We start from the raw sequence: 17,523 nt of genomic DNA on the forward strand, positions 1-17,523 counted from the left end.
AACCCCTCCATACCATTCCAATATGTTGATCTTTATTTGTATCCTTTAAGATCCCAATTTCAGAACAGAATATTTTAAACTCTACAAAACACGGCAACCATTCAGTTGAATTTGGGGTAAAGACATTCAACGTGATAGAAAAAGATATACATGTCAATTTAACATTATAATTGGACAGCACATACATTTTCTTGCATATTATACCCATTATGGAACTCAAATCAAACAAAAACCGAGCTGTTGAGAAACATTTCTCAGAAAGTTGACAGTACATTAAATCCTGGCTCCCAAACACTCCCCATCAGTACCTGAATAAGAAACCTTGGCGACTGAAGTCCCATACGGCAGCTTATATAGAATAGAAACGACAAAAATTACAATGACATTCAAGTGAAGACTAACTTGACAACCTATAACAAAAAAAACAAATAAGTTATATTGGTATAGTCAAATAGATATGGAGTGTTTGGAAAGGTGTGCATAACACTGGAAGAAGTGCATGATCCTATTGCCTACATACGCAACTACTGTAATATAGAAAACAATAGCCACTATTTACCCTAATCTCAATCTCTTGCCACACAGTAAGCAGCTAACAACAAGGATTGTTAGCTAGCTCACTAAACACTAGCAGGTACATTAAACATAGACATAGTAAGTCTTCAATAGCTAAGAAAAAATAATTGGAATACAGGAAAGCAACCAAATCCAGAGGGCAAATTCATGTAGAGGCATGGTTTATAAAAATCACCACTAATCCACAAAATGTGTTGCTATTATAATTTAATAACAAGCCTAGTATGAATTGTTTTACAGTAAGCTTGGTTATGTTTTCCTCTGTTTCTCGGGCCATTAAAAGGCAGCCTAATTAACATTGTTGTCAGCAATCCCATTTTTCACTCTGTCTAAAGTACTGCCCTTATAGTAAACAGTCACGTAGGGCTCTAGGCTTTTCTCTTGTCCTTAGTGACCTTCGTCTTTTACATGGTGGTGAGGAGGGAGGAGAGGGAATGGGAGAGGAGGGGAGCTGTGTCTCTGGGTTATGGGCTGTGGGTTCATCAACAGGGGCGCCAGTCTCCTCCGTTCCATCCTCCTCCCCTTTCCTCTCCTCGGTTCCATCCTTCTCCTTCGATCCATCCTTATCCGCTTTCCTCTCCTCCGATCCAGCCTTATCCACTTTCATCTCCTTCGATCCATCCTTATCCGCTTTCCTCTGCTCCGATCCATCCTTCTGCTCTTTCTTCTCCTCCGATCCATCCATATCTGCTTTCCTCTCCTCTGTTGCGCCACCCTCAAGCTCCTCCTCTACACGGTCTCCTTCCATGTTCCTCTCCTCTGTTGCGCCATCCTTCTCGCCACCATCAAGCTCCTCCTCTACAAGGTCTCCTTCTATGTTCCTCTCCTCTGTTGCGCCATCTTTCTCGCCACCATCAAGCTCCTCCTCTACAAGGTCTCTTTCCATGTTCCTCTCCTCTGCTTTCTCCGCCAGATCACAACTGGCTGGGTTCCCTCCATTCAACCTCAAGTCGAGCACACAGCCTGGGGTGCCCCCATCCCATCTCAAGTCCAGCCCCACGTCTGGCTCCATCTTCCTCTTCAATGCTGTCAGCGGGCTGGACCAACAGAAGTCTGAGCTCTGTGTTCCACTGTCAGGCTCTAGAAACAGTGGTTCCTGCTTTATCTGGACTAAGCCCCGAAGCATTTTGGAGTGCAAAGAGCTGACTGACTCGATTTTCAGCTGATTCACTAGATCCACTTTGGCAGTGTTCTTCAAGGGTTCTGTCTGTTTGACGGTCAGGAGCCGCAGTGTTGACGGGACTCCCGGCTTTGGTGCCTTCTTCATTTGAGACTGAGCTGTTCCATCATCTCTGCTGTCATTTTGCCTGTCTTCAGCTCCACTCCCTTCTCTATTTCCCCCCTTCTGAGCCATAGCCTCCATTTTAGAATCCTTACTCTGAAAGACTATCCCCTTTTTAGTACCTGTTAAACTTGTGAATACTTCTTCCTCAGTCTCCTCTGCAAACCCAGGGTCTCTCGGTTCAGTCTTGACTACAAGGTTAGCAGGAGGAGTGGAGCAAGTCGACTTGTTAGACAGATCAAGAGGTAGTAAATTAGCAGGCTCCTGTTCGTAGTAAGTTGTCTTTAAGGCCAGATCCAGCGGGGCATCAGAGGAGTAGCGCCGGTTTGCCTCTGCTATGAGGCTCAGGCCCGGCTCAGAGGTGAAGCTGGACTGGCACAGCACCGGAGGAGGGGCTCCTGGATTTGGTGCTGGGTTGAATACCTTCCACTGGGGCTGTATGCCTGAGAGAGCTGGGAGCTGGGGGGTGGAGGATGGGCCAGAGAGTCCAGAGGCCAGAGGGGTGTTGGCAGGGACAAACATGACCAAGGACACCCCAGGAGGAGGCTGTTTGTCCAGGCTGAGCTTCCACAGACCCTTGGTGGGTTGGTCAGGGCTCACCACACGGACAGCAGTGGTGTTAGGGATTCCCATTGTGACTCCGGCAGGGGCAGAGCCTGGCATTCTCACTGGGGTAGAAGCAGAGACTCCCATAGTGACTCCGGCAGGGGCAGAGCCTGGCATTCTCACTGGGGTAGAAGCAGAGACTCCCATAGGGACTCTGGCAGGGGCAGAGCCTGGCATTCTCACTGGGGTAGAAGCAGAGACTCCCATAGGGACTCTGGCAGGGGCAGAGCCTGGCATTCTCACTGGGGTAGAAAGTGGTGCTGACGCTTGTCTCGCTGGTTTCTTCACAGGAGCAGAGACAGGGAGATAACTTGGAGCAAGCTGGGCTAGCGGTTTGATAGGAGCAGCAGGTGCGTCCTTCCGTGGTTTCTTTGGAGCCATCTGCAAAGAGCGAGTTACAACAGTGAACATATAGCTACTTGTACCCTTCTCTATCCAATCCAATTTAAATCAAAATAATCTGAAAATACTTTTCTTCCAAAGAGCCATATACAGTGACAAACATATATCAGTATATTTCAACAGTCCTTAGGGGGGTAACCCATACTCACCACAGGAGGGGGTTTGCGTCCACAGTCCTTGAGGTGGCTCTCGTAACCCTGCTGGTGAGGGAAGCCCAGGCCACAGTTCTTACACAGACAAGGCCTCGACCCTGCGTGGCCCCCCATGTGTGACATCAGCATCAAGGCCGAGCGGAAGCCCTTGCCACACTCGGAGCAGGTCATAACCCTCTGGTGGGCCCCGGCGTGATTCTTCAGCTCGTCAGCCGTGGAGAAGGCCTGGCCACACTCCATACAGCGGATCTCATCCCCCTTGGTCCCCTGCTGGCCCCAGCAGCCCGTCTCCCTCTTGTGCCTCTGGAAGTCGTTGTGGCTCTGAAAGACGCCCAGGCATGCCACACAGTGGAGCCGCTCCGGCTCACACTCGTGCTTACGGTAGAGCCTGGCCAGGCGGAAATGTGCACGGCACTGGATGCAGGTGTAAGGCAGCAGGCCCAGGTGGGAGAAGCTGTGCTTGAGGAGGGCATTCTTGCGGCTGAAGTTCATGGGGCAGTCAGTGCAGCGATAGCTGCGGACACAACCCCGCTCCTTGTGGCGGCGGAGAGAGCGGCGCAGGCGGAAGCGGCGGCAGCACTGCAGACACACGTGGTCCGCCAGCTCGCGCTTGTGCTCCTCCAGGTGCTCCTCACACTTGGTCAGGCAGGTGAAGATGCGCTTGCATGCGTCACACTCATAGAACTCCTTCTCAAAGTGGGACTTGGCTAGGTGGTCCTTCAAACCCTGCTCAGAATCGAAGCCCTTCAGGCAAACACGGCAGCGGAGCTGTACGGGTGGGACTGAGGTCTGGGGCTGGGCGTGCGTACGCAGGTGGGAGCGGTAGTTGGCCAGCTGACAGAAGCGCTTGCCACACTCGGCACAGCAGTAGGGGCGTGCCCCTGTGTGCAGGTTCATGTGCTCCTGGAGCTGGAAGTTGGAGGAAAGGACCAGATCACAGACGCTACAGCGGTGTTCGCCTGAACCTCCAGGCTCTGCTTCTGAAAGGCAGAGGGAGAAGGGTGTTAAAGGTCCAGCAGTCAAAACATTTTTCAGGAAATGTATGATATTTGGATGAAACCAGATCAAAGTAGGATACCTAAAGTATAAAGAAATGACTGTTGCTTCTACATTGATAAAGTTTGATCATAAAGTTACTGGTCCTCTCCCCAATGTCAAACACCAGGATTCAAGAGGCGGGAATATTTATATGACATCACAAAATCTCAAATTTGAATACACCAAATTTACCTCGTTTAAATAAGTACCGCCTTGTAACCAACAATTGCATAAGGGTGTTCGCAGAGGGGCGAAGTTTACATAACTAGGTAGCTAGTCTACTGGTGCCAAAATTTGACTGCACTGTGTCAGCAAATACAGTATAATTAGAGGTTTACCCTAATCATCTAAGGCAAAGATACTTTGAGGTTTCTGCTTTCATCTGTGTCGTGTGTTAGCTAGTAGCTGGCTAGCTAGGTCTTCAGACAGCATGAAACAAAAGCGGGGGAAGGGTTGCCAAGAACTCAGACGCAGTTGTCATGTCATTACATCATTAGACACGCCAAATGGAAGATTCATACAAACTTCTTGACATTGATAGCAGAGGTGTGGACTCGAGTTACATGCTGTACAGCTAGCTATAGGATCGGATGCAGCGCAAACATGCAGCTCCAAAAATGTCTGGTGATTAATAATATTAACGGTTTACTTTGCAAGCTCACCAGCAATGGGGCTTCAAGCAACTAGCATACATCTACTGCTCTCTTGGTATGTCAACATTGCTTGAAATTAATTATTTACTTGTATTTTGAATTTGTTGTTAAAATTAATAATTACATAATCAAAATATGTTAGACACAAAATTACAAAATAATGAAGTAAAGGGCTGTCTGGTAGCCTCAATAGACAAAAGACTTGTAGTTGAACAAGTCATTACATGTACAGATGTTGTTTTTTTACTTGACGTGCGACTCGACTAGCTCTTAAAATGCACGACTTGGACTTGACCCAACCCGTTCTACTTCGGACTCAACTTGAGAACCGGACCTTAAGACTTGCAACCCGAATAATAATGACTTGGTCCCACATCCGACTGACAGTCATGATATATGAACATTGTCTGGTAGTCAATATACAGAGTGTACAAAACATTAAGAACACCTTCCTAATATTGAGTTGCACCCCTTTTGCCCTCAGAACAGCCTCCACTCGTCAGGGCATGGACTCTACAAGAACCGAAACGGTTCCATAGGGATGCTGGCCCATGTTGACTCCAATGCTTCCTACAGTTGTGTCAAGGTGGCTGGATGTCCTTTGGGTGGTGGACCATTCTTGATACACAGGGGATACTGTTGAGCGTGACAACCTCAGCAGCGCTGCAGTTCTTGACACAAACCGGTGTGCCTGGCACCTATTACTATATCCCAATGTAAAAGCACTTATTTTGGCTCGCCCATTCAACCTCTGAATGGCACACACACAAAATCCATGTCTCAATTGGCCAGTGAGACCAGTGGAGGAAAAACGCATAATTATCAGCTTCCATTCAGTCAGCGTGTAGAACTGCTTCGCCAGGCCAAATATATACACATTCACTTTTTTCTTGAAACAATATCTCGTCGCCTATTGAAACTTGAACTTTACTCGTAACATTACTATCCTTTACTTGCGTTGAAAATTATGTTGGAAAGTTGCACGCTCACTATTAGTATGGGGAGACCATGGGAAATTGTAACAGCCTTTATATCTATTGTAGACAGGGTTGCACAGTGAGGAACCTATTGGACTTTACTGGACCGGTGTTACAGGCTTTTGATGCTGAAAGGACAGCAACCGTAATACCAGCACATTTAGGAGTGCACTTTTTGTAAAACACAAAAGGGCCAGTAGTGTAGTGGAGGCTATACGCAGGTATAAACCCTATACCCACTTTTCTTTCAGTAGGCATTGCCTACACTCACTTCTTAATCCTGATGCGTATCAAAGTAGTGGAGGTGTACGACTTAACAATTATGCAGTACAATAAAGAAATCATGCAAAGTAGCCTACACAATCGCAAAGCATGTTAAATATATCCACATGCACACCACTCACAGCCTAGTTTCAGCGGGAATATCATCTACAGGCAGCAAGAGCGAGCAGCTCTCAACTGGTTGTCGCATGGAGCAGCTCACAGAAGAATGACATGGTTAGCAGATGTTAGTGCGAGTGTAGCGAAATGCTTGTGCTTCTAGTTCCGACAATGCAGTAATAACCAACAAGTAATCTAACTAACAATTCCAAAACTACTGTCTTATACACACAAGTGTAAGGGGATAAAGAATATGTACATAAAGATATATGAATGAGTGATGGTACAGAGCGGCATAGGAAAGATACAGTAGATGGTATCGAGTACAGTATATACATAAGAGATGAGTATGTAAACAAAGTGGCATAGTTAAAGTGGCTAGTGATACATGTATTACATAAAGATGCAGTAGATGATATAGAGTACAGTATATACGTATACATATGAGATTAATAATGTAGGGTATGTAAACATTATATTAGGTAGCATTGTTTAAAGTGGCTAGTGATATTTTACATAATTTCCCATCAATTCCCATTATTAAAGTGGCTGGAGTTGAGTCAGTGTGTTGGCAGCAGCCACTCAATGTTAGTGGTGGCTGTTTAACAGTCTGATGGCCTTGAGATAGAAGCTGTTTTTCAGTCTCTCGGTCCCAGCTTTGATGCACCTGTACTGACCTCGCCTTCTGGATGATAGCGGGGTGACCAGGCAGTGGCTCGGGTGGTTGTTGTCCTTGATGATCTTTATGGCCTTCCTGTAACATCGGGTGGTGTAGGTGTCCTGGAGGGCAGGTAGTTTGCCCCCGGTGATGCGTTGTGCAGACCTCACTACCCTCTGGAGAGCCTTACGGTTGTGGGCGGAGCAGTTGCCGTACCAGGCGGTGATACAGCCCGCCAGGATGCTCTCGATTGTGCATCTGTAGAAGTTTGTGAGTGCTTTTGGTGACAAGCCGAATTTCTTCAGCCTCCTGAGGTTGAAGAGGCGCTGCTGCGCCTTCTTCACGATGCTGTCTGTGTGGGTGGACCAATTCAGTTTGTCTGTGATGTGTATGTCGAGGAACTTAAAACTTGCTACCCTCTCCACTACTGTTCCATCGATGTGGATAGGGGGGTGTTCCCTCTGCTGTTTCCTGAAGTCCACAATCATCTCCTTAGTTTTGTTGACGTTGAGTGTGAGGTTATTTTCCTGACACCACACTCCGAGGGCCCTCACCTCCTCCCTGTAGGCCGTCTCGTCGTTGTTGGTAATCAAGCCTACCACTGTTGTGTCGTCTGCAAACTTGATGATTGAGTTGGAGGCGTGCGTGGCCACGCAGTCGTGGGTGAACAGGGAGTACAGGAGAGGGCTCAGAACGCACCCTTGTGGGGCCCCAGTGTTGAGGATCAGCGGGGTGGAGATGTTGTTGCCTACCCTCACCACCTGGGGGTGGCCCGTCAGGAAGTCCAGTACCCAGTTGCACAGGGCGGGGTCGAGACCCAGGGTCTCGAGCTTGATGATGAGCTTGGAGGGCACTATGGTGTTAAATGCCGAGCTGTAGTCGATGAACAGCATTCTCACATAGGTATTCCTCTTGTCCAGATGGGTTAGGGCAGTGTGCAGTGTGGTTGAGATTGCATCGTCTGTGGACCTATTTGGGCGGTAAGCAAATTGGAGTGGGTCTAGGGTGTCAGGTAGGGTGGAGGTGATATGGTCCTTGACTAGTCTCTCAAAGCACTTCATGATGACGGAAGTGAGTGCTACGGGGCAGTAGTCGTTTAGCTCAGTTACCTTAGCTTTCTTGGGAACAGGAACAATGGTGGCCCTCTTGAAGCATGTGGGAACAGCAGACTGGGATAGGGCTCTAACCCGAAATAGAAAGAGGAGTGGGAGGCCCCGGTGCACAACTGAGCAAGAGGACAAGTTCATTAGAGTGTCTAGTTTGAGAAACAGACGCCTCACAAGTCCTCAACTGGCAGCTTCATTAAATAGTACCCGCAAAACCCCAGTCTCAACGTCAACAGTGAAGAGGTGACTCTGGGATGCTGGCCTTCTACACAGAGTTCCTCTGTCCAGTGTCTGTGTTCTTTTGCCTATCTTTTATTTTTATTGGCCAGTCAGATATAGCTTTTTCTTTGCAACTCTGCCTAGCAGGCCAGCATCCCAGAGTCGCCTCTTCACTGTTGACATTGAGACTGGTGTTTTGCGGGTACTATTTAATGAAGCTGCCAGTTGAGCTAACACAACGTGGCATTGGAACACAGGAGTGATGGTTGCTGATAATGGACCTCTGTACGCCTATGTAGATATTCCCTTTTTATTTTTAAATCAACCGTTTCCAGCTACAATAGTCATTTGCAAAATGAACAATGTCTACACTGTATTTCTGATCAATTTGATGTTATTTTAAATGAACACATTTTTTTGTTGCTTTTCTTTCAAAAACAAGGAAATATCTAAGTGACCCCTTTTTAACAGTAGTATAAAGTGTGTGTGTGTATATATATATATATATAATAAAATACACACAGACACACACAAATGCCCTTGAAAAGTATTCAGACTCCATGACTTTTCACATTGTTACGTCACAGCTTTATTCAAAAATTTATTGAATTGTTTTTTCCCCTCATCAATCTACACACAACACCCCGTAATGACTGACAAAAACAGGCTTAAACATTTGCTAATTTATAAAAAACACATTTTACATAAGTATTCAGACTCTTTACTTCGTACTTTGTTGAAGCACTTTTAGCAGTGATTACAGCAGAGTCTTCTTGGGTATGACGCTACAAGCCTGGCACACATATTTCGGGAGTTTCTACCATTCTTCTCTGCAGATCCTCTCAAGCTCTGTCAGGTTGGATGGGGAGCCTTCCTGCACAGCTATTTTCAGGTCTCTCCAGAGATGTTTGATCTTGTTCAATTCCGGGCTCTGGCTGGGCCACAAGGACATTCAGAGACTTGTCCCGCAACCACTCCTGCGTTGTCTTGACTGTGTGCTTAGGGTCATTGTCCTGTTGGAAGGTAAACCTTCGCCCCAGTCTGAGGTGCTGGAGCAGGTTTTCACTATGCTTCACCGTAGGGTTTCCTCCAAACGTGACACATGGTATTCAGACCAAAGAGTTCAATCTTGGTTTCATCAGACCAGAGAATCATGTTTCTCATGGTCTGAGAGTCTTTAGGTGGCTTTTGGCAATCTAAAAGCGGGAGTGCCTTCTACTGAAGAGTTGCTTCCGTCTGGCCTCTATACCATAAAGACCTGATTGGTGGAGGCCTGCAGAGATGTTTGTCCTTCTGTAAGGTTCTCCCATCTCCACAGAGGAACTCTGGAGCTCTGTCAGAGTGACCACCGGGTTCTTGGTCACGGAGGCCCTTCTCCCATGATTGCTCAGTTCGGCCGGGGACGGCCAGCTCTAGCAAGCTCTAGGAAGAGTCTTGGTGGTTCCAAACTTCTTCCATTTAGGAATGATGGAGGCCACTGTGTTCTTGGGGACCTGCAGAATGTTTTTGGTACCCTTCCCCAGATCTGTGCCTCGACACAATCCTGTCTGGGAGCTCTATGGACAATTCCTTTGACCTGATTGCTTGGTTTTTGCGCTGACATGCACTGTCAACTGTGGGACCTTATGTAGACAGGTGTGTGCCTTTCCAAATCATGGTCCAATTAATTAAAATTGACCACAGGTCGACTCCAATCATGTTGTAGAAACAGCTCAAGGATTTACAATGGAAACAGGATGCACCTGAGCTCAATTGAGTTTTACGAATGCATTGTACACAGTGCCTTCAAAGAGTATTCACACCCCTCAACTTTTTCCACATTTTGTTACGTTACAGCCTGAATTAAAAATGTATTAAATGTTGATTTTGTGTCACTGATCTACACACGGTACCCCATCATGTCAAAGTGGAATTATGGTATGTTTATGTCTTTACAAATTAATAGAAAATGAAAACCTGAAATGTCTTGAGTCAATCAGTATTCAACCCTTTTGTTATGGCAAGTTCAGGAGTAAAAATGTGCTTAACAAGTCACATAATAAGTTGCATGGACTTAACATGATTTTTAAAAGACTGCCCCATCTCTGTAAGGCCCCTCAGTCGAGTTGTGAATTTCAAGCACAGATTCAACCAGGTAGGTTTAACAATGATATGCATCAGTAGATTAAAACAACTAACTTCCCGGGGATCTGTGACTCGTGATGATAGTTTGAGCATGTTGGAGTTATTAATTACATTTTGGATGGTGTATCAATACACCCAGTAACTACAAAGATAAAGGCGCCCTTACTAACTCAGTCGCCAGAGAGGAAGGAAACCGCTCAGGGATTTCACCATGAGGCCAATGGTGATTTTAAAACAGCTAAGATAGGATAGGAGAAAACTGAGGACGTATCAACAACGTTGGTGTACTCCACAATACTAACATAAAGTCATGGATTACAGGCAACATCCGCAATGAGCTAAAGGCTAGGGCTGCGGCTTTCAAGGAGATGGACTCTAACCCGGAACCCGGAAGCTTATAAGAAATCCCGCTATACCCTCCGAAGAACCATCAAACAGGCAAAGCGTCAATACAGGACTAAGATCGAATCATACTACACCGGCTCTGATGCTCATCGGATGTGGCAGGGCTTGCAAACCATTAGGCTACAAAAGGGAAGAACAGCCGAGAGCTGCCCAGTGACACGAGCCTACCAGATGAGCTAAACTACTTTATGCTCGCTTCGAGGCAAATAACACTGAAACATGCATGAGAGCGTCAGCTGTTCCGGAAGACTGTGTGATCACGCTCTCTGCAGCCGATGTGAGTAAGACCTTAAGACTGGTCAACATTCACAAGGCCGCAGAGCCAGACGGATTACCAGGACATGCGAGCATGCGCGGACCAACTGGCAAGTGTCTTCACTGACATTTTCAACCTCTCCCTGTCCGAGTCTGTAATACCAACATGTTTTAAGCAGACACCAGGGTGCCTGTGCCCAAAACACTAAAGTAACCTGCCTAAATGACTACCGACCCGTAGCACTCACATCTGTAGCCATGAAGTGCTTTGAAAGGCTGGTCATGGCTCACATCAACACCACTACCACAGAAACCGTAGACCCACTCCAATTTGCATACCGTCCCAACAGATCACAGATGATGCAATCTTTATTGCACTCCACACTGCCCTTTCCCACCTGAACAAGAGGAACACCTGTGTGGGAATGCTATTCATTGACTACAGCTCAGCGTTCAACACCATAGTGCCCTCAAAGCTCATCAATAAGCTAAGGACCCTGGGACTAAACACCTCCCTCCACAACTGGATCCTGGACTTCCAGACGGGCCTCCCCCAGGTGATAAGGGTAGGTAACAACACATCCGCCACTCTGATCACAACACATGGGGCCCCTCAGGGGTGTGTGCTCAGTCCTCTCCTGTACTCCCTGTTCAACCATGGCTGCACGGCCAGGCACAACTCCAAAACCATCATTAAGTTTGCCGATGGCACAACAGTGGTAGGCCTGATCACCGACAACGTTGAGAAAGCCTATAGGGAGGTCAGAGACCTGGCCGTGTGGTGCCAGGACAGCAACCTCTCCCTCAACGTGATCAAGACAAAGGAGATTAATGTGGACAACAGGAAAAAGAGGACCGAACAGGCCCCCATTATCATCGACAGGGCTGCAGTGGAGCAGGTTGAGAGCTTCAAGCTCCTTGGTGTCCACATCCCCAACAAACTAACATGGTCCAAGCACACCAAGACCGTCATGAAGAGCGCACGACAAAACCTATTCCCCCTCAGGAGACTGAAAAGATTTGGCATGAGTCCTCAGATCCTCAAAAGGTTCTACAGCTGCACCATTGAGAGCATCCTGACTGGTTGCATCACTGCCTGGTATGGCAACTGCACGGCCTCCGACCGCAAGGCACTACAGAGGGTAGTGCGAACGGCACAGTACATCACTGGGGCCAAGCGTCCTGCCATCCAGGACCTCTATACCAGGCGGTGTCAGAGGAAGGCCCTAAAAATGGTCAAAGACCCCAGCCACCCTAGTCATAGACTGTTCTCTCTGTTACCGCATGAAAAGCAGTACCGGAGCGCCAAGTCTAGGTCCAAGAGGTTTCTAAATAGCTTCTATCCCCAAGCCATAAGACTCCCCCCCCCCCCATCTTTTACCACACTGCTACTCTCTGTTGGTATCATCTATATGCATTGTCACTTTAATAACTCTACCTACTAACCGGTGCCCCCGCACATTGACTGTGTACCCCCCTGTATATAGTCGCACTATTGTTATTTTAATGCTGCTCTTTAATGACTTATTTGTTGTATTTATTATTCTTATACATATTTTTTTTTTTTATAACTGCATTCTTTGTTAGGGGCTTGTAAGTAAGCAATTCAATGTAAAGTCTACACCGGTTGTATTCGGCGCATGTGACTAATACTATTTGATTTGATAAATGACAGAGTGAAAAGAAGGAAGCCTGGACAGAATACAGGCTTCCTGTTTGCAATAAGGCACTAAAATAATACTGCAAAGAAATTGGCAAAGACATTTACTTTTTTTAACCTCAATACAAAGCGTGTTGCTTTGTAATGTTTCACATTTTCAAGCATGGTGGTAGCTGCATCATGTTATGGCTATGCTTGTCATCAGCAAGGACTGTGATTTTTTTTGAGGGGGGTATAAAAAGAAACAGAAAAGAGCTAAGCACAGGCAAAAGCCTAGAGGAATACTTGGTTCAGTTTGCTTTCCAACAGACACTGGGAAACAAATTCATCCTCCACCAGGACAATTACCTAAAAACACAAGGCCAAATATATACGAGTTGCTTACCAAAATAACACTAAATATTCTTGGGTGGCCTAGTTACATTTTTTACTTAAAACCATCTTGAAAATCAACGGCAAGACTTGAAAATGGCTGTCTAGCAATGATCAACAACCAATTTGACACAGAATAATTGTTTTAATAATAAATGGGCAAATATTGCACAATCCAGGTGTGCAAAGCTCTTAAGAGACAAAGCTCTTTAATCGCTGCCAAAGGTGACTAACATGTATTGACTCAGGGGGTTGAATACATATCTAATCAAGATAGCGTTTTATTTTCCATCAAACATGTTTTGTGTAGATTGTTGACAAAAAAAATTACAATGAAATCCATTTTAATCCCACTTTGTAACACAACAAAATGCAGAAAAGGTCAAGGGGTGTGAATACTTTCTGAAAGTACTATATACGTAATGAAAAGTACCCAGACCTCCCCTTGGAAAGTGAACTGAAATTGAAACTGAAATTGTCCAAGATAAACTAGCTAGCTCACTTGATAAACAGTGCTGACAATTCTATTTGGGCTAGCTAGCTAAATTATACAGCCAACATTTTTTTCTATATTGATATTGTTACAATAACCAAACAGTTGGATAAAAAAAGTGAAAACATTGTGATATGACAGGTTTGAATGTTGCATGCAAATTTCAATGTTGTTTGAGTTTCTATGTGCATCAGCAAATTTGCTTGAGATAATCTCACTGCAACCATGTTGCTTGACATCAGTCTTTAAATAAAACTTGACTCAAGGTGAGCTCCTCACCCACTCAGTCTGTCTTTTCAGACTTCCTGGTAGTTTGACATAAGAGAAAACATATTTTACAGAAATGTAGAGCATTTTTAATCAGGGGAAAAAATGTATGGTTGATGTTTTAGTCTTTGAGCTGAAGCCTACCTGGGTCCAGTTCGTCCTCCTCCTCCTCCTCTTCATCATCATCCTCATTTTCAGAAACCTCACTGTCATCTGTTTCCTCAGAATCCTCCTCTAAACTCTTTGCAACTTCTGCTTCTTTCTCTTTCAGTCCTTGCACTCTCCCATCATCGAAAACATCTTTCCCTCCTATTCCCTCTCCAATATTTTCTCCTGGTTCTTCTTCCTCAGCGACCACCCTTCCTGGCTTCCCTGTGTTTACAGGTTTTGGAGTGGTCTGAAACATTGCAGTCTGGTCTGCCAGTGGCAGCTTGGAATCATTCTTAATGGTTCTTGAGTGTTCAACAGGGGAAGTGGAAGGAGCTGGTACAGTAGTCAACACAGTACCAGCTCCAACACGAGACACAGATATCAAGACAGTTTTAGTTATTTTGGGGGTTTGGTGAAGGCTATTGCTTTGACCACTTACTAAACTCTTGGGTAGCAATATGGGACTAACAGGCCGTGAAGTGTGTGCCACTACCACCGGTTTGTGTGTAGAAGGAGGGGGTGGGCAGAGTATTGTCAGTGTCTCAGGGGGCCCAGAGGGACTTGGGGTTACTGTAATGTGAGGACCTGTCTGTGAGGCAACCTGCTGTACTGTAGAAGCAGTCCTTGAGGCTACAGAAACCAGCTGTTCTACACCGACCAGTTCTGGGTCCACAGCTGTGGGGGAGAGCGCAGCAGGAGGAGGCGGCGAGGAACTGGGGATTTGGAGGTTGGCCAGGGATCCAGGGGAAATATTGTTAGAGGCCGAAGGCGATGGTGTTTCCTTCACACAGGTAATTTCTCTGGGCTGCAAGATGTCAGGGAACCCTAGTTCTGTCAGCTGGATATCAATGGTGAAGTCTGACATGGTACCTGTGAGACAAACACAATCCATTGATATAATTCTCTAATGCTGCCATTTCAGGATCAGGACAAACGCCATCAGAATTATGTACCTTAAGACCAGACCATGATGCAATTCCAATGTTACTAAAAGTAAGTGCCATTAGAAAACAAAAATGTTGAATGCTAATGTTGGCAGAAAACAGCTAAGACAATGTATTATGTTTGACATTGATTCTGAAATATAGAAAACGTAACTAGCCATTTTCAACCAAGTGCAGTGAGCAGGCAGAATACATGAATGTACTGACTGTGACGGTAACATTCACCATGTTAACTTTGAATTGTAGCTAGCTAACGGTAGCTAGTTATTTAGCCAATCTAATTAAAATCATAAGCGCAAAATGCCCCACGTCAATAAAAACTACCTACATACTACAACTATTGACAGAATAAGCAGGTAAATTATGACGACATAAGGACTTCCGCAGCTCACCTCAGTTCTGATTGCAACAGTGAAGATGGCTAATTTTCAGAAGCTCCACCTGGACAGAAACACCTTGTGGCCGTGGAGGCATGCGCTCTTCACTGTCCGAAAAGTATCCAGAAACTATATTATGTGACTGATCTATGATACTGTATAACGCTTGTTGCACAAGGTTACTATCTCGCCTAAATATGGGTTAAAACGTATGTTTAATTTATTTTGTAACACACAATTTGCTGTAATTGAATCACTTACAAACCGCGACCGATTTGCTTCCGTCTTCTACAACAACAATGGGACAAAAACATCCGGCCCTTTACACACTTAATGACACCTACTGTCGTGGAGGGGTATTACAACAACAAATTATATGTGACTCTTAAGCAAACGCTCTTATCCAGAGTGATTTACAGGAGAAATTAGGGTTAAAAGTGCCTTGCTCAAGGGTACATTACCAGATTTTCACCTAGTGGGCTCAGGATTCAAACCAGCAACCTTTCAGTTACTGGACAACACTCTTAACCACTAGGCTACCTGCCTGACCTGTGAATGGAACTTTGCACTGAGTGTGAAAGTGCATACAACTACAGGGGGGACATTTAATGGCAGAACATATTTTTGTATTATTTGTGTCTATAAAATGATGATTCCACATATTCTCAACCTCTTTTAAAATAAGTATGTGCCCTCTGTTTTCTGAACAAAATGCTGCAATAAAAAAGTAAAGATTATGACATGACTATGCAGTCCTGACAAGACTATGCAGAAGGGGATTTTGTGCCTGAACGATCAATACTCTGCAGCTCCTCCTCCTCATTGCTGGAGTGTAATGAAGAGTCACTGAGATGATGAGGAGTGGTGATGTTTATCTCCAAGATCTGGAAGGTGGCAACTGAACTCTCCCTCTGTTCGTTTGTTGAGTTTGCTCTGTGTGCTGCCTGAGCTGCTGCATATGCTGCCTGAGCCATTGCCTTCCCTATGTTCCTCCAGGCATTGCTGCAGAAGTTCTAGCTTTTGTGCTAGCAGAACAAATGATGGCTGCCGAAATAGCCCCCACAGTTGGTACACTGGACCAGCCGAGGGTTTGTGGTTGTGGAGCACGCCAGGTGACCAGAACTCTCGTGAGCAGGCCTGAGTAGGTTTGGGGCGGGTGTAGGGTTTCAGCAGCATGTGAGCAACGCCTTTAGGTCGGCCTGGGCCACGTTTCAAGAGGGCAGGTAGAGGATGGCAAGGCAGAGCTAAGATGTGCATGTTGACCTGGTGTCTGATGAGGAGCGTCCCTTTCTTGAATATGCGACAACACGTTGCATGGATGACGGTGCATTTCCTTGACATGATGGTGCAGAAGAATAGGCAGTGCAAAAGTTTCTTGGTAGAATCGGCACAGCAAGGGACCCGGGGACACCAGATCAGGCTCAATGGTCTGGAAGACAGTCTGGCTTGCCTCCAGGGATGGTGGAAAGGAGAACGAGGAGTAGCCCAGTTCTATGGCATCAGGAGAGGGGAGCTGAGGTGGAATATCCCAGGTGGGCTCAGCAGTTGTCTGGCTCAGGCATGGTTCCATGTCAATGGAGAGGTTCAGAACAGGATCCCTAAGGACCACAAGGCACTGGGCACAGAAGGAATCTCTCCAGCCACAGTTATGGCAGTAGACCATCTCCTCAGGAGATGCAGAGGATTGTGGAGCAGTGGAATTTCCAGGTAGGTAGAACAATATATATACACTGCTCAAAAAAATTAAGGGAACACTAAAATAACACATCCTAGATCTGAATGAATGAAATATTCTTATTAAATACTTTTTTCTTCACATAGTTGAATGTGCTGACAACAAAATCACACAAAAATTATCAATGGAAATCCAATTTATCAACCCAAGGAGGTCTGGATTTGGAGTCACACTCAAAATTAAAGTGGAAAACCACACTACAGGCTGATCCAACGTTGATGTAATGTCCTTAAAACAAGTCAAAATGAGGCTCAGTAGTGTGTGTGGCCTCCACGTGCCTGTATGACCTCCCTACAATGCCTGGGCATGCTCCTGATGAGGTGGCGGATGGTCTCCTGAGGGATCTCCTCCCAGACCTGGACTAAAGCATCCGCCAACTCCTGGACAGTCTGTGGTGGATGGAGCGCGACATGATGTCCCAGATGTGCTCAATTGGATTCAGGTCTGGGGAACGGGCGGGCCAGTCCATAGCATCAATGCCTTCCTCTTGCAGGAACTTCTGACACACTCCAGCCACATGAGTTCTAGCATTGTCTTGCATTAGGAGGAACCCAGGGCCAAGCGCACCAGCATGTGGTCTCACAAGAGGTCTGAGGATCTCATCTCGGTACCTAATGGCAGTCAGGCTACCTCTGGCGAGCACATGGAGGGCTGTGCGGCCCCCCAAAGAAATGCCACCCCAAACCATGAC

The 17,523-nt window shown here is 46.0% G+C and overlaps 1 protein-coding gene across 1 annotated transcript; it reads right to left on the reverse strand.

Annotated features, from left to right (window-relative positions):
- Window positions 1-10: 10 nt before the first annotated feature.
- On the reverse strand, window positions 11-15,405 carry LOC116356570 (uncharacterized). Its single transcript, XM_031802630.1, has 4 exons — window positions 15,113-15,405; window positions 13,771-14,646; window positions 3,016-3,998; window positions 11-2,845 (listed from the first exon to the last, which is right to left on the reverse strand). Exons 2-4 carry the CDS (start codon window positions 14,639-14,641, stop codon window positions 920-922), a joined length of 3,780 nt encoding a protein of 1,259 aa, XP_031658490.1. The 5' UTR covers window positions 14,642-14,646; window positions 15,113-15,405; the 3' UTR covers window positions 11-919.
- Window positions 15,406-17,523: the final 2,118 nt, after the last annotated feature.

This window comes from Oncorhynchus kisutch, linkage group LG2 (genome assembly GCF_002021735.2).
Source record: "Oncorhynchus kisutch isolate 150728-3 linkage group LG2, Okis_V2, whole genome shotgun sequence".
NCBI classification, from domain to species: domain Eukaryota; kingdom Metazoa; phylum Chordata; class Actinopteri; order Salmoniformes; family Salmonidae; genus Oncorhynchus; species Oncorhynchus kisutch.